The 23,613-nt window shown below is 41.8% G+C and overlaps 1 protein-coding gene across 1 annotated transcript in view; it reads right to left on the bottom strand.

Annotated features, from left to right (window-relative positions):
• CTNND2 (catenin delta 2) overlaps window positions 1-23,613 on the bottom strand; it is a gene marked incomplete at both ends in the record, with an annotated part of 536,439 nt that overhangs the window by 265,832 nt on the left and 246,994 nt on the right. The window contains 2 exons of the mRNA XM_080639304.1: window positions 13,169-13,733; window positions 23,064-23,236. Coding sequence (XP_080495430.1) covers window positions 13,169-13,733; window positions 23,064-23,236 — 738 coding nt within the window. The remainder of the gene's footprint in view (window positions 1-13,168; window positions 13,734-23,063; window positions 23,237-23,613) is intronic.

Raw genomic sequence — 23,613 nt, 5'->3', positions numbered from 1 at the left:
GGGCTGAGTGCCTCAGCAGCAGGATGATGTTACTAAGCAACAATGCTGAGCAGCCATGCATACAGTGTTTGGATAGTTCGCCACAGCTTCAGGACAACTGAATAGAATTTCAAGCCTTCGTAGCAGGAAAGATCTTCTTTGAAGTTTTGCTAAGCATCTTTATCTTAGTGAAAGGTAAAAGTTTACTATTGTGAATTTTGAACTGTAGAAGCCCGAGTTGCACCACGGGCTCTGTGCTAAATTAGGTGCTATGACAACACAGTCAACTGGACAAGTAAAGGAATAAAAATAATAGTGGATACAGAGCGGCATGCACCAAAAGTAAATATCCAAAAGAAATCCAGGCCAACCAAACAAAAAATCACCACTACAGGGTATTTTGCAAAACCCTAATCAGCACTTGTCTGACAAGGATTGCAAATCAAAAAGAAGAAAAGTATGTCTTTAATTCCCCAAAACTGGATCTTCCTTCCTCCCCAAGGCACAAGGCTGTACCAAAGAATACCTAGAGACTCAATTTCTGCGTGCTAAGCAGCAGTGTATATTAAACAACCAAAACACCATAGATCTTTCTAGGGTTAGAGATCACTTCCAGCAGCACCAGTGGTTTGCTAAAAAGCATTGCTGCCGCCAGTGAAATGATTCAGGCACTATTCCACTTATGCCCACCAGTGAAAACTTTCAGATTGTGTTTAACATTGTGGAAAAGCACAGTAGCTAAAAACCCCAGCAACTCACAACTCTCCCCTAAAACAAGCATCTGCTCAGTCAACCTTAAAGGGAGTGAGTTCTCACAACAGCTCTGGCACAGGGGAAAGGGGAAAGCCTTACTGGATCGACTTGGCCCTGCACATGGAAACAGGAAGAATATCTAGATCTTAACTCCAAGTAGAAGTGAAAATCTCAGTGTTGGCACAGAAAACTCCTTAAAAAACATGTTTTGGGGAACAGTGGCTCCCAAAGGGAAAACAGTCACTGTGTAGCACTATGAGAAGGGTAATGAAGTGTCAAGTCTGTTCAGCTACGGTATTTCTCAACTGGCTTTTGCTGGGCAACTTGAATTTTTGATGTAATCATACTGTCATTCCAGCGAGTTCACAGTTCCAACAATTGGCTTTCCTGCTAACAAGGAAAATGAAAATAGATAGTTCCAATGAATCCTGACCATGTGTGTATCTTTTTAAAAAGTACTGATCTGTAATGAATATTGCACATATTTTGCAAACCTGTGTTCCAGTCCGATACACACAACTGAAACCCAAGACCCCACATGTGGGGTTTGCTCACATGAGAGACTTCGTAACTTATTTTCTGTAATTCCTTTTACAATGACATTGCATACTACTAGATGTGTGAACAATATTAACTTTTGGACTTCTTATCTGCAACACTTTGTACTCAAACTTGCATTTTACTGAGAGAATGGAGAAAAGCATCAGACAGCATTTGTTCTTTTATGTAAAGCTATCTTTGGTAGAATATTAAATACTTTCTCCTCCTCAGTGAGCATCTGCTTGCAGTTCCTGGTTTCTAGAATTCATCAAGACCCAACGTATAAATCTTCAGTGTTCCAGGGGAAAAAATGAGGTTCACTGTCTTTCCTTCAGTGCCACAATCAAGAAAAGGACTATTTCTCTGGATATTTCGTAACACACTACATTACTCACCAGTTTTCATTATCCATTTGAGACTCACTGCATTTAAAATACCAGAATGAAAACACTGAACTTATTAAAGTTATACATAATCAATTTGAACACAATCTAACTAAAGAATTTAGTTATGCCTGTAACAAAGTTTAGACCAGCAATTATCCACTTTTACAATTATGTTTAATAGATTATCATAGCATTACTCTAGCTCATTTTAGGTTGTTCACATTACATACACACTAAGACCTCTGCTAAAACACTTAAAATAATCTCCTATTATTAAAATCATTATAATATACAATGATTCTAACAGGCTTGCTCTAAATAAAAGAAGTAAAAGACATGCTGAATGTAGAGACAAAGAAAAGGAATACTGTTAACACTGTGATCATGAGAAGCTTAAGGACTTAAGCAAAGTTTATGCTGGAGAAGTCATTGTATCCCGTAAAATAAAGTTTTCTCTTCTAATGCATTATGCTAGCAATCTCACAATAGTAAGCATTTAGTACACAACTTCCAGAAACTCAGAAAAATATCTTATGTAAATCCTTCCACAATAAGCAGCAAGCAAAAAAGGAAATGGACTACAGATTTTTTTCAGGAACTTACTAAGGGGGGTGGGGTGGAATAATAAAAAGAGACAAGTAAGTAAAGAAATAAAACCAGAAGAGACTTTGCAATGTGCCATTAATCTCAAAAATCCAGATTATCCCTGAAAAGCATGGTAAGGAAAAGACTGTAAAAAAATGGTCCTGTCACTCGAGCAGAGAGTCCATGCTAAAAAAAAAAAATGGCCGTAACAAATGCTGTGAGAGACAAATGGTGACAGAAGGTTGCCATCAAAAGGAAAGCAGACCTCAGATAAGAAACGTAAATGTGTTCGCAGCAGTTCGCAACAAACCACTGGAAGGGTTCAGCTTCAAGAAGGGCTTTCAATCAGAAGGATGAGATGCACGTTATTCTAAAGGTGACAAACACTTGAGGGATTCTGAACTGTCCCACAACTAGTTCCTGGTCATTCAAGAATGCAAACTGGCATCATTCACATGAGAAATGGCTGCCTCACCTGTGAAGCCAATGCTTCCATGGTCAAATGGCTGGCTGAAGACACTTGGCTGATTTTACAAAAGCAGTCTGAGACCTACTGCAGATTGAGAAAAGCAGTGACATGCCATCCATCACAACCTTGATAAGCTTCAGAGAAAAAGAGATTCTCCGCTAGAAGAGTTAACTCTTGAATTCCCAAACCCACAAGATAGGATCTTGCACCTACCTTGCAGGGTAGTACACAAATAAGATCACTTTGGAGAAGACTGCTCAGTTATGTTCATATATGAAGCATTAGCTTCAACTTCCTGCCAAAAGCAGCTCAAGGTGCAACACAGACAAGGATGACATGACTTAGACAGGAACTCCAACTTCAGACTGAAAGAAATGCAAAATTACGATAAATAAGTCTTGAAAACTTTGCAGCTTTGTGGGAGACCAGACACGGTGCACTCATTGCTCTACCTTCAACCGCTTCAATTCTTTGGGGGAATTAATTCCAGCCAAAAGAATCATGGCTGGCTAGTCAAAGCCCTAAAAGCAAAGCCTGCTGGTGAAAACAAGCCACTCACTTTTGCCTTTACTCCCTCCTTTGTCAGATGCTACTATCCTAAAAGTTGCCAAGGGCTTGACTGATCTTGTCTTTGAAAAAAGGCTGCAAATCCTTCGCCAAATTAATTATTCTTATGAGGTTTCAGCAGTCTTAACCTGCATTAACTAGTAGGTAGTATAGTAATAGCTGCTATGTAAGCTGTTAAGTAAGAAAAACACTAACAGTTCTGTGTACAACAGGCTTCTTAATTTCTTGATCATCCGGGCAGATCAGCTCAGAAGAGAAGGCAACTGGAAAGAGCCCTCTTGTCCACAGAGGGTTACTGTTGCATACAGTTCCCCAAATGAAGTCCTAACCATACACAGCACTCCCAATTTTCCTTGTTATGTGATTAGGCCATGAAATATTCTATTATGTTCCTAATATAGGTGGCTGAGACATAGTACAGTCAAGCAGGTCACCAAGGTCTTTTCCTACTCTTGTTTTCAGCCAAACATCCCTAGTTTGTAACTAGCTATCAGCTGTGTTATTAGCTCAGCTCCAATTCTATTGTTTCTCTCCCACCTGCAAAACTCTTTCCACACAAGATTTATCCTCCTCTCTTCAGAAAATGCCTTCTAATACTCCACCATCAAAAAGTCTCCTTGGCATATTTCAGGGATTCGTGCCAAGATAATAACACAAAAAAAATATTTTTCAAGTGGCTTGAAAGAGTTCTCCTTGTGGGACTTTATTAGTAGCATCCTCCCTTTCCATTAATTTCATTTTCAAAATGACAAACTGACAATGCTCCTTTGCTCAGGTCCTTGCACCACTACGGTCTTGCAAGAATATCCATCTTCTGTAGTTTAACTGAAGATTTCCCAAGTGGCACTATAGAAAATGTGTACTCAGAGCCCTGCTAGGAATAGAAAGACATCAGATATAATTAGTAAGCAGGTTATTCCAGTACAATCTGGTTTTGGTGAACTCATGGTGCAAATTATCCCGTTAACCGTTTACCACCTTCATCTCTTCAACTATCCCTTCTATGAGTTTTTGTTGTAATGTCCAACAAAGCACTATGATTAGCTGGTCTGCAATTTTCCTTCTACTCAGTCCTCCCTTTCTTTAATGTGTATTAGCCCCAAACACACAGAGGGCTGTCCTCTCATTTCCTTCCACCTTTCCCTCCCCACTCCTCCAATATCTGAAAGAATCCAACTCATCCTCCTCCACGGATCATGCTCCCAGGACTCTGTATCAAAGTCTTTGAAGAGCTTACGGCACCTTTTGGTGAGCAAATGTAAACACGGGTGCATCTCTGCCAAACCAGGATGCTCAGGGAAGGGTGTGGGTGGGGGAAGGACCACAGAGAGGAGTCCTTTTGCTCTCCAGGCACAGGAAATTTACCCCAGTATCAGGGGGCCACAGCTCCTTCTCCACCCTTGCCTTCTGCACTGGCAACATTCTGTAAACCCAGGGAGAGCTTTAGTCCTATAATCACAAGGTTTTATTGCCAGAGATCAGCACAGCTGGCTACCTGATAAACAGGATGGCTCACACCTGGGTTGGAGGGGGAGGGTGGGGGCCATAAGGCAAGATAAAGACATATGCTATGGAAGAGGTAATAATAGAAAAACTACACAAAAATTTCCTCAGAAAAATGAGTTGCCTAGGATTTAAAACCACTCGTATTCAAATTAATATGGCACTTTTCTATTCTTCACTTATATGCTACAAGTTGCAACTTGATGTACTTATTAAAAATTTATGTGATCCAAGTGGCAACTTCATATGCCATGCCTTATAATTGTAAGATTAGTCATCACTTGGTCCTTCTCATTTCAGCATATTAAATTCTGACTTTTGCTTCTACTCACTTATGATAATATACAGTTCCATGAATTCATTATGAGACAATACCTCCCTGCCCTCTGTAATAACACTTTTATAAAAACAAGAAGTACTGTGTCCATTCTGGGTCCATACCTGGGTGATCTTCAAGTTTCACCCTACAATAACAGAAAAAATGCCTCATTTATCTGCCATGATTGTTCACAGAACGAATGTGGTCCTGTGTTGTTTCTGGCAGCCACCACTGATAGCTAACATATTTCACCTGTGAGCACTTCACAGCCATGGGCACCTCCCCACTTAAGTTCTGGCCTTACATAAAGGGAGTCCAACTCAACTCCGCAATTTATAATCTTCTTCCTACCATAGTTAATCACTTTACTTTGAAACAGAGGCACCTGTACTCCTTTAAAGCTGGCACGTGCACACAACAACCAAGAAATATATTAGATAACCCAACAACTGAATGCTTATGCTACTTGTGAGCTATGTGCTGACTTTCTAGATCTCAGCTACTCCATCTACTGCAAACAGTTTGCGTGCCACAGCAACTGTAATAGATGAAGTTTTCACCACAGTAAAAATGAAGGGCATGTTCTTGCATCTCTTAAATACCTGAAGACCATGAAGGACTAAAGATTTCTGTCACTATTTATTGAGACTTTTGTGACAAACATTTCCAGCCTATTGGATAAGGCCTTGCATTGGGGTTTCAGACCTTGAGAAAACTACAGCTTCCACATGCGCCTTCTTTGCCCAGTGCACAAGCACGACAAACACAGTCATCCCAATTTAGACTGTACAGCACAGGCATTTCCACTGATGCCACAAAAACCTGAGTATCAGAAAATTTGATTGAAGGGGCTTCCCCTTCCCTAATACTCCCTATTGCATACAACAGCACTCCCTCCTGCTCTGAACAAGTGAGTTCAAGGCCAAAGATGTTTGGGAGGACCCAGAATCATGCTCCTGGCAACAGAAGAGGACACCAGGTATGTGAGGACACCATTCAGACCTCAAGGCAAAAGGGGTGGTGACAGGCACAGACAAGACTCAGCATCACTTAGCACACCCTCAAGAGCCTAAAGTTTAGATGTATCACAGTTCATGAGGCCTCAGCCTCTTCCTGTAATCTCGCATACTAAAAATAATACAAACCAAAATAAGCAAGACACAGCTATATGAATTGGAAAGCCAAGAAAAATTGACAGAAGAATTCCAGCTCCTTGAATTAACCATCTTTTTTCTATGGACACTGACTCTGCCAGCTTTTCACCAACTTCAGCTCCTCCTTGTGCTTCTTTTAAGCAGGTATGTAAGCACAGACCTGTTAAACTCTGCTTTATGCTTCAGAAATTCCTTCCAGTGGCTTGCATGCTTCCATTTGAATCCTGGCTTTCTTACGTACACTGCTAATGTTCAGGACCAGAGGCCAGAAACTGCATGCCAGGTGATGTGGTTACAAGCAGGTTCACATGACCAGAGGCATATTTGATGTTACATTTGCCTAGAAGCTCAGGAACAGCCACTACCACTTAGTTAACCACAATCATTCAGTTAAAATACTCACAGGTTCATACCAGTTCAATCTATTTTCAGCAAAGCTGCAGACTTTTTTTTTTTCCTAAAAGCTTGTTACTTTGCAATATTACTTGATTTCACACCCCTCTGAAAGGCCATTGGGAGGATCAAACAATTTCCCCTATCAAAACCAGGAAGCAAAAAGAAAGGTTATGGTCAGCATGAGAACAGGACCCAAGTTTAGACATATTTGTAGTGTTCGCTCACACAGGAAGTCAGTGCTCAAGTTCAGTAGCTCAAAGATATATCCATGAACAAGAGGCCTTCATATTTAGCTCCTGTCAATCATTCCTCTCCTACGAGCAAACTGATTTCATGTAAGCTAGATTTGAAAGATACAGGAACAAAAAGCATGGCAGTAATAAGATATTTCAGACATCCACCTTATTCCTTTTGCTTTATTTCTGTAGACTGTCCATTTTGGATATCTTGTCCAAGCTGCAATTGAGCACTGTTGTAAATGTTTCATTTGTAACAATTAATAACATAATTATAGCTGAAAGAATAAGTAGAACTAGCAGCGAAGAAAAGCAAAGTGAATATCAAGTGTCATTGAACACTCTGTATCTGTATCAGCTCCAAGACCAAGATCAGCACTTTTAACCTCCAGGTTACAATGTGGAAACAAATAACTTAGTATTAGAAAGATACCGAATCTTACTTAAGTCTCTGATTAATATCTGAAGTATTACTGGGTGTCTCAAAATATTTTGTTTTGTTTTCCTGTCTGAAGAAAAAAGTCTTCAGACAAACAAGAGTAAAAGGAGAAAAAGATAAATAAATCTGAGCGCAGTGTCTGTCCCAGAACAAGATGGAATTAACAATGTTCTCATGTGTAAAGGCTCTGACAGCAGGTAAACGGATTTTCTAGCTAATAAAGCCAACCAAACAAAAATTAGGGAAAAAACCCCAAACCCTACAGAACACTATTTCGGTTTACATTAATGAAGCAATTCTGTTCTCATTGTAGAAGAAATACAGGATTCCATAAAAAGACAAGAAACATAGTTAAGGCAAACAACTGAGTGCCCTTTTCATGATGATCAATCATACCAATAGTCCAAGTCCTCCAGCTTATTTTAAAGCCAAAAAAATAAAAGATTTTCCTTCCCTACCTGTCCAAAGAAATGCAATTGCACATCATACCTATACTGTTCTATTAGCTCAGCCCAGTGTCTCAGATGGGGATTTTAAGGCACAGAAAACTTTTAAACCTGAGGTGATGCACATGTGCTTTACTGTCAGTTAACACTTTGCTTGTACCTTCCTTACCTATAATGCCTGGCCCAAAAGCCAATGAGTTATGTGGTAAAGTTTTGCCTGTATTTGCGAATGTTGGTGGGAATTTGGGTTTGATTTAGTCTAAAAAGAATATTTACTTGTACACAGTTTAAATTCCTCAAAAAGGCTAATTTTAACTCAAGTCAGCACTAACACCGATTTTAATACTATCTAACTCTTCTAAGAGTTACTCCTCCCCCATATTGAGGTATGAAAGAAGGGGCTGGATGCCTGCATGCTCACAAGCAGTAATACAGCCATTCTAGCACAAAGTACAGTGTGGCTTACTAGAGAACTGTAACACTTCACCAGGTAATTTTTTGGAAAGTTGGCAATGAACCAGAGATATACAGATGATCCAATACTTTCATGCAATTGAAAGGAAATCTAAATCCATGCTAGTAGTAACGTGTATCAGTTATCTCATACACACTCGCACAAGCTGATCTGTTCTGTGCCTGTATGATAGCACACCAAAATGCTGAAACATGCCAACACTCACCATCAAATAGCAGACCTGCAATAAATCTCAACAGGAAACCAGGGTTCAACATGCCACATGCAATAAAAAGCATACAGAAGGAGAAAGGGCAAAGGAAGGTCCGCAGGAAAAACGGAGAAGAGCAAGGCAAGACAGATGAAGGAGCAGAAGGAACCAGTCAAGACCCTGATAAACTTAAAACCTTTTGTTTGATCAAGTGGGGAAAGCCTATTTTATATATTAATCCATGCCACATTTTTATAAACCAGTGCTTTTTTAGGACTAATGCTGCACACGTATACAAACAGTCCTACCTCAGAAAGGACAAAATCCTGTCTGGTTTTACAGGGACCTGGAAGAAGATTCTGTTTCCAAACACAAGGCTGAGCACTGGAGTTTTCAGCAGTGGCACCAGGCCTGTTAGAAGGATGCCGCAGCTCTTGCTGAGGTGGAACATGTCACCACTACATGAAGAATAGCTGCATAATATTTTTTCTACCTAACATTACACAAAATTATTCACACCAACACTCATTTCTTAAACCTAACCCTTTAGTACAGCTGATGGAGCATGATGTGGGCTTCAAACATATTTCTTTTGGTTTTTTTTGGTTTTTTTTTTTTGCTTGTTTGGGTCTTGGTTGTGGTGGGGTTTTTTTGTTTGTTTTGTTTTATTTTTTAAATAAAGCAATGCATAAAATTACCTGCAATTTTCTTTCATGTCCCTACTCTTCCCTAAGCCTGGATGAAAAGGCAGGAGTGGTTCCCCTGTCACATAACCCGAATCACAGGCTATCTCAACAGCCTTTCAGTGCCCCCTCTCTCTTTGCTCCTAAGAATACCCACTACTTCCTTAGTACCACCTGATTCTGGCCACCAGGAGATGTTTCAGAGGACTGTGAAGAGATGGGCACCTGTGTGATGACCTGCCTCCTGAAGGGTTTTCCCATGTTTGTGCTCCTCACCATCCTATACATTCCTCTCCTTCCACGCAAAAGGGACTGCTTTGGGAAGTCTGACTCTCAGCAGCACTCCACAGCTTGGTCTCAGTGTGGAAGCTGCAAGAAGGTTATTTACAAACTGTGCTTTCTGGATTCAGATTGCTGCTTGGACAGTCAAGTGTGCTTTGGAGCAGCACAGATAGGAAAACTACTTCCAAAACTGTAATTGCAGATCACAGCAATGAAGCAGCTAGACTAAGAATAAACACAGCAAATGTACACTCACAAGAACCACTATATACACAAGTGCACGTATACCCATACCCACACACACATTTGGCAATGGGGACAGTTTAAGTATAACTAGACTAAAACACATTTCTGAAGACATTTCTAAGGCTACTCGGTTAAAACTGAGTCACTGCATGCTGTTGCACATCTTATTTTGCATTCAAGATGCAGTCCAAGAATTGCCATTTTTGTAATTTCAAGTTGTTTTATAATCGACTTTGTAGGAAATTTAAATAAATAATGCCATCTCTTCAATTAAGTCTCACACAGATTCATTTTTGGGCAATCGATGTTTGTATCATACATTTAGTCAATTACACTCTTTCATAAAATTGATCATATCTGAAGGTCTTCTTTTTTAAACATCTAAACCTGGTACTGACACCATTCAGTTTGTCTAGCACATTGAGACCCAGCAGTATTTATGAACCTGATAGCTCCAGTACAAATTTCTAGTATCACGCTCAAAAATTAAACACAAATGCACTATTTGTATCCCCAGTAATTATTCCAAACAATTATTTTTTTCTTCCTGGAGATAAGAAAAGATTACTTTGAGTAACATCATCCCAACGATGACACATACATACCAATGCAAGTTCACATTAATCACAGTAGGCAAACCATCAATCAGTGCAATGTGACAACTATCCTCCACTCCTCCCCCTCCTCTCTCGAAGAAAAAAACCCAACCAACCCATCTCTGGATGTCGTGAACAAGAAGCAAAAATCTCGTTTATTGAACATTAGCTTTTCAATGTACAACTGCTTGCTCTCCTCTTCAATGGCTTTGATTTCTAACACAATGGCTGGAAAACTGTTGTGATAGTATAATATAGTGACAGCTCAAATACTAAACCTGTTTTAATAAAAAATGCCTATAGAAAAATAAAAAAAAAAAAGAAGACTGCTTTAGTAGTATCCCTAATATCTGATCCTGGCTAACTCTAAAGCATACGTTAATTTTAAGGCTTTGTGTAGGCCACTGACTTCAGTGAATCCAGTGAAACTCCTGAAGATTAGTCAGGCACTTAACACTGCTAGCAAATGTGTGAGTCTGGGATGGCAGGGAGGCCATGAGGAACATGCCACAGAATGGCAATGGGAAAGAACGGGTGGGAGCACACAACAGGAAACTTTTGCAAAAGAATGGGTCATGTGATGGAGCTCCTTTCAAGAACTACTTGAAAGGCATGTCACCACTGTGGAAAGAAACCACATGGTGTTTACTAACATACTGTTGCTTCACTTAGACATGCAGAGATGGCATTTAAAAAATAAAATTAAATCTATCACCTAATACTTATTCACATTACAGGATTTTCCATTTGTAATAAAATAAGACACTGAGATTTTTACCACGTATCTTAAAAGCAAATCCCTGTCAGACACAGTAACTCAGAAGCTTATTATGTTTGTTCTGATCTGCACAACACTTGGAAAAGTTACTGTTGCCTTGCCAATTTTTACAAACTGAATGGTAAGTTCAAATGATCAATCATTATCCCCCTCCCATACTAAAATTCACACAAAAATACACCAGCCGTTTCTCAAATGCTTTTATCTGTAAGTTTTTATTTCACCTGAGCCATAAATCAATGACAAGCGACTCCTTGCAGTGGGTCCTAAAAAGAGGCAGGGAGGGAAGCACCTATGTTATGCAAGATGCAGAAGAAATGTTATCAAAAGCTTTGATTTAAAAGCAAGAAAATTAATGCCAGTTTCTTAACATGTATTCAAATCAAAGTAGAAAACCCCACTAGGAATGACTGTCCAAGCACTATTACCCAAAAAGCCCAAAGAAGTCCAAATCAGCACTGCAACTTGAGACAAGCCTAGGACAAACAGCTTCTCTAACACTGCAGCACTCCAGAATTATTATCTGGGCCTTACGCCCTATAGAGCAAATTTTGACTGAGCTATCATCACAGGTTTTATGCTGCAAGGACACACAAGATGTCTTCTTCAAAAAGCAAAACCCGGTACAATACAAATTCCAATGCTAAAAGTACATGAAGAAAAATATGGACTGTGCCCATTAGAAACTTCCCAAAACAAAGACTTCTACTCTAGAACAAAGGCAAAGAAAATAAAGGAAATGCTGGTAGTTCATACCCATAGGTATAAGTTCTAAATTGAATTATCCTCTGTTCCATTGATGCTGACAGCTCACTCCATGCCTGTTTAGGCTCAAACAACTCTTAGGATGAAGTTGCAAAATTCCCTGCAATACAAAGTTGCTGGCAACTCTACGTTTCCACTTTACAAAGGCACTTGTGAACAACAGTGTGTTGGACTACAGAGGGGAGAAGTTATACTAATATAATTGCTGAATAAACCGCTTTGTAACTTAAGACTGAATATTTGACAACGAGATTGATGCATCCTGAGAGCTAGATTTTGGCATCATTTAGTGATATTCTCTCTTCAAATTCTGAACTTCAAAAATAGCATTATGTAAACAGCAACAAAAAAGTTTTTAAACCCCCACCCTTTAAATAGGAAAACCTCCATCAAATAGTTCCTATAAGCCGATACATTAATACTCTATTTTATTATCACTTAATTTAATCTGTATGTTTAAACACACCGGAATTATTTATATAGAATGCCAACAACTGCTGGAGGAGGGGAGAAGAGATGGGTAAGAGGAGAAAGGGAGATGAGAAAAGGTTTCCAGTAAGAAACTTGTGTACCTGCCTGGTATACACAGCCAAACCTCTTTATGTATCCTATTTATCTTCAATTCTATTTATGTCACACAAGAGAACATATGAGCATAGCAGCTGTTACTATAGCAATGAAACTGGGAATTTTGAGAACACAAAAACCCACCCCTGAAGGATGCTCAGTTTAGCAGAGATGGTTTAGGGAACAGCGCACCAGTATCTCACTTCTAGGATCTGTTCAAAGTATGCGGTTACAGAGATATTAAATCAGCTGTAACAGCCTATTCCCTAAAGAGCACTCGGAGCCAAATAACCGCTACCTATTACTCGGCACAACTTGGTACACCGGGAGTTCCTTCTGAGTAACCCCAAACTTGTCAAATACCCTAGAACCGCCTGTAAACCCGGGGAAGAACGAATTCTCTGCAAAGGCCCACAGTTTTTAACCGCGGCAGAGAAGGGATTCACCATAGTAACACACTCCCCACCCGATCCGTGGGCAAGAGGAAGGAGCTCAGCGCCCAGCGCTGCCCGCCCCGCACCCTCCCGACACCGCCACCCTTGCCCGACACCGGGTTGCGCCGGGAGAGGCGAGGTAGTTTCTTGAAGCAGCCGGCAGGCAGCTTGCCTTTCCCCACTCACCGCTGCCGGGATGAAACCCGCAGCTCCCCAAACCGCTTTTCTGTCAAACCCACCCTGCTCCGTTCTCTCCTCAGCCGGCAGCCCCGGGACACACCGGGGCCGCCGATCCCCCCTCGTTCCCCCATCATCCGCGGGCGCGGCGGCACCGTGCATCCCACGTTCTCCCCCCCGAAGCGCTGCCGGCCGCGATTTACCTGCGAGGGAGCCGGGTCTCTGCAGGGTGGCGGTGGCGTACAGCTCCTGGGAGTGCTTGCTGTACTGATCGGCAGCGTGAACCAGCCGCTTGGTAGGCGACAGGGTGGCGTAAGTGCCGATGGTGGAGCTTAACTGGTGGATAGGAGAGGAGGAAATGTTAGACTGGACGGTGGGCGGGGAGGTCACTCGGATGGGGGACGGCGACAGTCCCGCCGAGGAGACGACGATGTTGATGGGCGAGCTGGTGCTGTAGGACTTGGCCAGGCGGCTGGGGGACTGCTTCGGGGAGGAGAGGCGCTGCGCGGCGGCGTAGGCGGCGCCCTCGGCGGCGGAGCCGGCCCGCGGCAGCTTGGTGGGGGAGCCGCCGGGCTGGGCGGGCAGCGGGGAGCTCACCCGCTGCGCCGGCAGCGTGGAGCTGGCGTAGTAGAGCGCGGCGGCGTGCTGGGGCTCGGGCAGGTGGAAGGCGCTGCCGTGGCTGGGCGCGAAGGGCTCCCGCGGTTGCGGGGCGGCGGGCGGCGGCGGCGGCTCCGGGCCGCCCGGGTGGGCGCCGCGGCCCCCCGGGCCCTGCTGCGGGAAGGAAAGGCAGAGGCGTCAGCAGGGGACGGGGCGAAGGATGGGCGGCAGCGGGCCCGGCTCCACCGGCCCTCCCTGCCCGGGGCGGGGCGAGGGGCTCGCTCACCGGAGGAGCCCCCAGCCAAACGCAGCCCTCTCTTTAAACTGAAAACCGGGCCGGCACCCGGCGTTCTCGGGATTAAGGGACTCGTTACTCTGCTAAAGCGTTTCCAGCCTTTGAAGAAAAAACGGCCGCCAGCTCGGGCGGAGCGGTGGGAAAACTCTTCGTCGCGGCTGAAATCAGCACCTGGTTGTCGGACACACGGCTCCGGGGGACTCGTGCTCTGAAACGCGCCCGTACACCTATCTATCCCTACACCAGGTGTGGGTGAGCCTGAGCTTAAATAGATAAATAAACAAATGCCCCCCAACTTTTATTCTGCATACATGCTAGAGAGCATCTGAAGCCACGGAAGGGCTTAGATGGGGTGATTTTCCTCACAGAAAGCCATCGGTGTCTGTGGGAGGAGAGACACCGCTCCGAAATCACACAGACACAGTCGGCGCCCTCGGGTGTCGCCGCTGCCGGCGGCGCGACAGTGCGCGACCGCTTCTCCCCAGCCCTCCTCACCCGGTGACAGCACCGCGACGGTAGCCTCGGCCCCGTACGCCCCTGGAGGATCGGGGGAACAGCGTTTATTTGCGCAACCCGAAGGAGAGCACGGGAGGAGCACCCAGGGCAGGGCAGGGCACCTCCCGGGCCGCATCCAGCGGGGAATCTGCCCCGGGATGGCGGCAGCGCTCTGCTCCGCTGGTCTCGGGACCGACAGCGAGGGGCAGGGCTTCGCAAAGTTCACCGTAAGCCCAGTAACGGGAAGGGGGTTGGGGAGTGAAGAGCGAAAATCCTTGGCAGATGCTGCCCATTAGACATTTCAGCTGTGTTCCTGAGCCGCTTCTGGAGCAGCGAAGGACGGGGCTCGCCCTTACACACAGAAAGCTCTCCCTTTTTTATCGGGGATCTTGGGCCTAAGGGATCTTCTGTGAATCTGGAAACATTAAAATCCTCTAATAACTGAGCGGGAGCTCAGCGCTCTGTTAGAAGATGCACCCTCGTTTCAGATACTATTTTTTTCCTGGCTATGCAGGGGCTTTACTTGAAACCTCTGAAAGCACTCCCAGATCCTGGGAGCAGACAGTGCAGCTTGGGTCAGTCCGATCAGTGCTTCAGCCAAACACACACACCTCCGGGCTACTGATTTCCTTAGCGAGAAAATCCTTTAAAATGTGAATAATGAATTTTGTGATTCAATTCAAAGAGGTGTGATACAACAACAGCAGCGTTGTTTCACATTTAAATAGCAACGGCTTTTCTAGTAGCATCCTATAGGAAAAAAAAAACAACAAAATAACAAACAAGTAAACAGTAAACAAAAGCGCCATGTTCTGGGTATGGTATGAAACTTATTTTTACTAGGATACCAAATAAGGGATTTGGTCAGGAACTGAGGCCAAGATAAATGGCCAATCAGAACAAAGAGTAAATGAGGTTCAAAAGGCCAGAAATATGTTTGTCCTATATGTGACTACTGGGAATTTTTCTGTCCTTTTCTTTTTTGTACTTTTGGAGCCCAACCCCTCATCCTAAATACTTTGCATCTGAGTAAAGAAAACATGTTTTTTTAGACCTGGAGAAAAAGCATGGCTTCGGAGGTGGAGCTTCTGGTGCTTTGCTCCCAGCTGTTAGTAGCATGGCAGGGCCCAGCACTTGCAGCATTGAAGTGTCTCAAGAGAGCACAGCCAGACCCAAACCTCATTGGCTTTGGGACGTTGTTTGCCCTAAAGAGCAACGGCCTTTTAGATAAATGCAAGCTGTTCTCTCCAGCTGCTCTGTATGGTAAGTCCTGGATGGGCAAGGTGATCACAGATGCAAGTGGCCTGCGTGCTGTTGAGCTGGACTGTTTTGATTGCGGCCATGAGTTACAAACACCACAGCATCAAGTAAGAGCTTGAAAATTGTCATAAATGGCCAACAAGCTCCAGAGTCTCACTTGAAAGACTTCTTACAAAAACCAGGAAGGCAAACTCTGGGAAACATCAGTTTTAAAAGCTACTTTCATGCTGAGCTACTTACCGTCTCTGCTTTAAACTGGAAAGAAGGGCTAATCTGCAACTGACTGTCCAGTAATGTATTTGACAGGAGCACAGTTTTTCATTTCCCAGGTTTAAAATGTATGGTAACAACTTTCACAAAACAAAATCAGGCTGGCAAGATTGAAGACAATGTGGACAGAGTAAGTTTTGCAAGTGACAAAAGGTTGGTTGAACCAGTTACATTATCAATTGATATCTATTAATACATTTTACTTTTTGGACTGTTAAGTGGCGTAACAATTTTGTATTTTGTAGTCTTCAACACTGTTCCAAAATACAGTCTTCTGAAATGCTATCAGTGTCTTCTGCAACACACTGCAAATGTACTGGTAACTTAGTTTGTCACTGATGATAACGATTTTAGACAAGAGCTGTCATCATGCAGATGAAATTTCTAATCTACCTCTACACTGCTTGATGTGTCAAGGATTCAGAGTAATTAATTTCAGGTAAACCAATATTATCCCATGTTCCTAATAAATCTATAAAGCTGCAGGCTCTCTGCAAGTACCAATTAAAAAAAAATAATCCCTTTTCACGATTGTCTGTTACCGGGAAGAAGGTCTAGTGGTTGGACATGAGTATTAAATGCTTAATTAAAAACACAGTGTATAGCACTTCCTAAAAAGCAAAGCATTTGCTCTGTGTGAAGGAGAGAACTTTTGGATGAACAGATTGCAGTGAAAACATTAGCGCACAGTATTTTCTAGGATGTGACTAATCTCAGACCTGTCTTAAATTTACTGCGAGGTTCTTCTGTTTTTTTAAAGGGCCAAGTGTACAGATGCATTCTTCACTCATGTTTTCAGAGACAAAATGTGGTTCAGTTTCTCCCTCTGTTTCTCCCTGTCGCTTAAGACAACCATGCAGACATGCTGCTGTTCATCCTGCAATGTGACATTATACTTCATGTGGAAGAATGGAATACAATGATATTTTTCCTTTATTTTTCCATTTATCCATTATTGTTGTTAACCTGATAATGAAACTGTGTTTAAAGTAATAAACTGAGATCAGATATGCTTTTCAGTTGTTATATCCTCCCACATCAACCTATTTCATAGATGTGAAAAAAGATCAAGGACTTTCTTATTACAGCCCTGTAAGTACCTATTCCAGGACTCAGAGATATAATTTTTCTGTTATCCAGAAGAGAAGAAGCTTGATTTGCTTATTTGGATCTAATAGATGGATTCTGATATATTTTTTTTTAACAGCAGAAATGTGTGAAAAAAGCCATTAGAACATCAATACACCTGTGCAAATACCTTCTTTCCCATTTAATCTGATGAGAAAGATCATCCTCTGCAGATACGGACAAAATGAGGTCTATGGAAAATTACTGAGGGTGTCCAGTTAGGTTATAGTAGACTAGAGAACAATCTAACAGCTGTTTGCCTACCTTAATTCATGCATTTAATGCACAAAATTTCAGGATAGTTTTTTTTTTTCTTTACAATTCCACTTAAAAATTTAAATCAGAACATTAACAAAAAAAAAAAAAGATTAAATGAATGACCACAAACGAGATTTCTGTTTTATGACATGGAATTGAGAGGGGCAAAGAACTGTGTTGAATTATTTATTCTGATGTAAATTTTTCATGGGTAAGGAGTTATAAAATCCTAGATGGCTTGACGGCTTCAGCATAACTTTGGAGTCAGCTGCTAATTACTGACACATTGGCATGTTGATTCTTGGAGATTGCTCCCAGAGGGAAAAATGGTGTGTAAGACCAGCAAAACCTGAGTAACAGAAGTCCTGGTCAACAACAAGATGACCATTACGAACATGTTAGTGCAGCAGATCTATTTGCTACATCATCTAAAATCCCTTCAGACTCTTCCTTCTTAGGCACACACAACCTGGTAGGTTTTGTGCATCTATGCTTCCTAATTCAATGAAGGTGTTAAGGAAAAGAACTTCTGTTCATGCAACCCTGAGTCTTAGCAACAGAACTAAGAACAGAAATGGCTTCAGAGTCATTTATTGGGAATGAGATAATGATATAATTTCCAGCAAAACGCTGGAGAGTTTGAATCATGATACCAGTTGCCGTAAAGACATGACAATTTGTGCTCAATGTCCTGTATACTTCTCTGACAGAAGAAACTGGAAAGTTGTGTTACATTTGAGTAAGTCTGTACGTCCATCTTATGTCTGGATGAACTTGTATTCACAAGCATTTTTAGTTTAGCATTAAATGCCGGCACCAGCTTGCAGCTTGTTTTGCTTTTTCGACCTTTCAGGGATTGTTTGACCCTTAAAATCCCAAACAAGGTCATATCTGTTCAATATGAACATAGTCATATGGAGTATATTGTGGCCAATGAGAAGAACCATTCTCTTGATTTGAGGGAGGACTTTCCAATGGATGCTCAAGTTGTGTGGAAGACAATCCTCCAGGCTGCTTTGGCTTCTTGAATATTGGTGGGTGTTGTTGGATTTGGCAGCAAACTTGGTCATCCTTAATAGGGTTTTTGAGAGTCACAGGTGCTCATTGAAGGGTCCAGCTCTGTTGCACAATCTCAGTCATGCTCTGTGCTCTTTTCAGTGACTGCAAGACTTGCCAGTCTATTTAGGGCTTATTTTCTTCTGTCAGCCCCAAGAATCTTCCATATGGCTTCACTGAAAGTATCACTCTGCTCTTGTCCAATGCCTATTATCAACACTCTTCTACAAAGGGCAGATGAGGGTGTGAAAATGCTTAACATTCTCTAGTTCTGGGGATACAGACTTCAGTCCTTGGTAGCAGCTGTCTTTTTTTCTGCAGGACTGCTTTGCTGTCATTTATAAGTTCCTGACTTAACTAGGAAGATGCTACCTATGTTCAAATGCACTTATATGAAAATAGATGCCAGACTATACCTCTGGGTCCCTCCAATGTGGCCTCTTCCATCTGTTTTTTCCTGATTTTATCACAAAGGTCATGGCTATACTGTCTTTGCAAAATACACCCCAACACTATGAGGAAAATTTGTCAGCCTACCTGATCCTACTCTCATATGTATAGATGAAAGTAGGTAATAACATTGTAGTCTTACAGCCACAAACAGAATCATGTGAGATCCTTTCAGAGTGTCAAGAGATGGTCAGTCTGTTTTTAAAGCAGCAATGAAAGCTGCAATCATTAATTACCTATTGTAGTATCAAACCAGCATTATGCTGATCAGTTCTTCACTACCATAAGCCATACTAGTGAATTGTTCTCTGTGAGTGTCGTAATAAGAGTAATTTGTCTTAAAATTTCATCTGCTTCCTTTCATGACAGAAGAATTCTCATGTTCATATCTGGAATCCAGTTTCAAACACATCATAATCTGCCACATCCTACCAGAAGCAAAGTCCTCATTTTAGATTTTGTCTGGTTAGATTATCAAGCACCCTGTGGCACAGATGGCTGATGGCAGGAAGAGCCAAGAATCTAACTTAAAAAGGCCAGAATAGAGTTTTTGCTTGACAACTGAACACACACTTGCACTCATTTGATAATATTCTAAATAGGGCTAGTAAGGTGTGGCAGTCTGGTGAATGACAAACTTATGACTTGTTTGTAGGAAAAAGGAGACAAGTTAGAAAATTAACCATTACATGATTTTGGATTGCCTTTTTTTTTTTTTTTAATTACCTTTGGTTTCCATCTACTTTTTATTTTTGAGGGTTTTCAAATTCTGTGCCAGCTTGATCAGTCCAGAAGCTTCAGGAATAGGATAATATGCAGTAAGGATCTACCTCTGTTACTGCCCCAGCCTCTGAAAAGATTGCGGCATCACCACAGGCTCAAAAAGTTCTCATCCAGAAATGTAAACTAGTTTCACTTCCTTTTCCCTCCCCTTGTAAATACAGTAAAGCATGTGGAAAAACACTATCTGTAGTGCATGCTATGCTTTATATTCTTACAATATCTATAACATAAGTTGACCATTCTCCAGATGACACTAGACTCAATCCATCAGTCGCTCACAAATGACATTGTTCAAATAGAAGATTCACATTTGAGCAACTCATCTGCAAAATCTGCTACATTTTGTAGCACTACCGATTCTTCACAAATAACCTTAATCGATTGATATAGGATGCATCAGGATATGGACACTAAGTTTGAAGAGCTGTTTCAAGTGGGAAACACAGTAATTCCCTGCCAGAGAAGCAGCTGTTGCTAAAAAATCCTATTCCAGTAGCATTTAGAAGATAAAAGTTCTGTGTTCTAAAGTACTCAAAGCAGTAGAAAAACTGTGATCTATAATGAAGTCCTCCAAATTGACAAAAATGTTAGATTGCACTTTGCAGCACCATACAGGAAGTCCCAAAACTAATTAGTTTCTCTTTTCTATACAATTGCATTTTCAGAAATTGTTCTTGCTGTCACAGCTGGCCTTGGGACTATTTACATTTTTTTCCCATGCATTTGGGCTATCATTCATGTTCAGAGATAGCGATACTCCTTGCACACAAATACCAAAGGAAATTATCACAATCTGAGCAGTTTTGACTCTTGAGGCTTATTTTAATTATAATAGGGATAGCAAAATGATTCCAAGTATTGACACTTTTTCTCCTTAATTGTGGGATCAGCAATGGTCATATTCAGAACTTTTTAATTTTAACTTTTGACTTTTTACTCTTCTTGTTTACCTCTTTTGCAACCACCTTTATATACAGTTTATCTATTAATTCATAGTTTATGGCAGTTAACTGATATTTCCAAGATGTATCTTAATTCACCCAGGTTGTCAAGCACTCTTTGTAGGATGATGGCATGAAAAATTATGCTGAGTTACTTTTGCAGTAACATCTACCATACAGTCTGGAGGAACAGAGGAAGAAAACCTATTTCCTGCCCACTCTTACCAAGAAAACTTACTAGTTACTTTTCTGCAGGTAACCCTTTTTCTGCAAGGTAGATGGTTCATGAGAGGTTTTCAGCTGTAAGCAATGGCTGTTCACTGTGATTTCAATGAAAGAAATCTAGATAATTAATTTTCCCCTTCAAAAATTCATCCTTTTCTATCAGTAGGATAAACTTACATTAAGAATATCGTTACTTCTAACTGCCAGACAATCTCACACCTGAGAGAGATTCCTTCCTTCCTGCCTTTCAAAAAAAAGATAAAAAAATTATTTTTCCTTCTCCTCTTTATTTCTCCTTTGTTTTTGTTTCTGTTGCTCTATTCTCATAACTGTTCCTTTTCCATCATCTTACTTTTTCTAGCCTCCTTGAAGAATGAATCATACTGTTTCAGGCTAACCCCTAAGGTATGATGCTTTTCACAAAACACAACTTGTGATGACATCTGCCTAGGCTAGAACTGGGTATTAGAGTCTCCTTTTCCTTTCTAGCTGTACTCCTGCTCTCCTGCTGGCTCCAATCCCAAAGAACATCAGGGAGGTCCTCTTTGGTAAACAGAAAAACCCTGAGGCTTTACCACTGTGCAGGCTCACCTTAAACCCCTTATTATACAATTACAGAATGGTTTGGGTTGGAAAGGACCTTTAAGATCATCTAGTTCCAACCCCCCCGCCATGGACAGGGACACTTTCCACTAGACCAGGTTGCTCAAAAGCCTGTCCAACCTGGCCTTGAAGACTGCCAGGGAAGGGGCAGCCACAGCTTCTCTGGGCAACCTGTGTCAGTGCCTCACCACCCTCACAGAGTGAAGAATTTGTTCTTTGTATCTAATCTAAATCTACCCTCTTTTAAAAGTTTAAAGCCATTCCTCTTGTCCCATTACTACATGCCCTTCTGAAAAGTCCCTCTCCAGATTTCTTGTAGCCCCCCCTTTAGGTACTGGAAGGCTACTATAAAGCCTCCCTGGACCCTTCTATTCAGGCTGAACAAGCCCAACTATCTCAGCCTGTCTTCATAGGAGAGGTGCACCAGCCCTCTGATCATGGACTCATGGAATCAACCAGGTTGGAAAAGACCTTCAAGATCATCAGGTCCAGCTGTACCCCATCTTCATGGTCTTCCTCTGGACTCACTCCAACACATCCATGTCCTCTTGTTGGGGCCCTGAGAGCTGATCGCAGTACTGCAGGTGGGGTCTCACGAGAGTGGAATACAGAGGCAGAATCACCTCCCTCGACCTGTTGGTCATGCTCCTTTATATGCAGCCTAGCATATGGTTGGCTTTATAGAAGGAAAAAAGTACCTACCCAATTTGAAATTAAATTTAACTGTGCTTTATTTCATTTTTCAATCTTACAAGGATAGGGAGCTTTTCTGAGCAAATTGAGAGAATAGAATATTGTATGTCCCTTGGTATCCCACAAACTGTGAAATGACTATATATATAATACTTGAATTCTCTTAGCAATTTAAGGTTTCAAAATTCAGATGCTACTCACTTCTACAGAATCCTGAATTATTGTGTCCCTGTGTCACACTGAGCAGTGTCTGCTTTGCTGGGGTGGTTACATCTAAACAGAGAAAATAACCCGACTTGCAAATAAGTCAAACTTTGCATATGTAGGTACACTTTCACAAATTTTTGTCTAAACTGAAGTTTAACTTCCCAGTGAGAAGCTTTGATGTAACAGTGAAAAGCAAAGAAGGGTGAGAGGGTTGTGTGTCAGATCTGGGAGGGATCCTTTAGACAGGGAACCAGATTTATAAAGTTTTCATGAGTGCCTGAAACAATCTTTCAAGATGTTTGAAACATACAGGCAGCTCTCTGATAAGTTGCTTGTCTTAAAATATGAGAGGAAAAAAGGCAAAAAATTATTCTCAGACTTGGGATTAGGCCATGGCACCAGGTGATGCATGGTATCCCAAGCAGGTTTCGCATCTCATCTCAGCCTGGCTTTGTTTTTGTTTGCTGGCGCTTACTGTTTTCAGTAATATCCTCATACCAATGCAGGGAGGTCCTAGACCTTAATTAGGGCTCCTAATCAACAGTCACAGAAATTTTCAAACTTAAGTGCCTAAACATGCTATCACCAACATGTATATGCAGGCAAGGAACTGTCATGTAAATGTCCTTTTCAATCACAATTATTTTATTACTATGCAAGTCAACCCACTTTAGTTATGAAAATCAAGGTGATATTCATTCTGCTGCAGATGCACTGAACAAGACAGAAAGTAAAGGCAGACATTCATATGCTGGTGGGCACCAACGAGCTCTGCTTCCTTGAAGATATCCCACACAATTCAAGGTGCAAGAGACCCAGGCTGCTTAGGACACATACCTGGCTGTAGCTCTGGATGGCACCTCTGGCCTGACTGCTGCGGGCCGGGAGCTGGGCAGCTGCTGTTTCGCCCAGGGCGAGGGTCTGGTTGCTGTGGTAGCTGGCTGAGTACTGGAAGGACCCTTCAGGTTTGGAATTGAGCTGGAGTGTGCTCTGGGAGAGGAGGCTGGGCCCTGTGGGAACAGGATTTGAGAACAGTCAGAAAGTCTCAGTGAAAGAGCGTACCTGCATTCTCTGTCAAGTGAGCCTCAAAATTACCAGATGTATGTGGCTTCAGCTTTTCACAGTTTGGCTTTTTGGTAATAAAAATTACATACATCAAATTGTTTATCACTCAGTCATCATTATTATTGTGTTAAAGCTACAGATCACATTTCTTTGCAAAAAACATACGGTTTTGACTGATGAAGAAATTTTAAGCCTAAACAAACCCAACCATACTATTTGATACAGCCTTGCTTTGCAGCTCAGAATAGTCAATGAGGTATTTTTTTGCCCTAAGGATAAGCTTTGTTTACTTCACTTAATTATATCCAGTTGTTCTGCATGG

This window comes from Psittacula echo (assembly GCF_963264785.1).
Source record: "Psittacula echo genome assembly, chromosome: 2".
Lineage (NCBI taxonomy): Eukaryota > Metazoa > Chordata > Aves > Psittaciformes > Psittacidae > Psittacula > Psittacula echo.
Note: the sequence above shows the minus strand (reverse complement) of the source record. Positions and strands in the feature narration are given on the sequence as shown.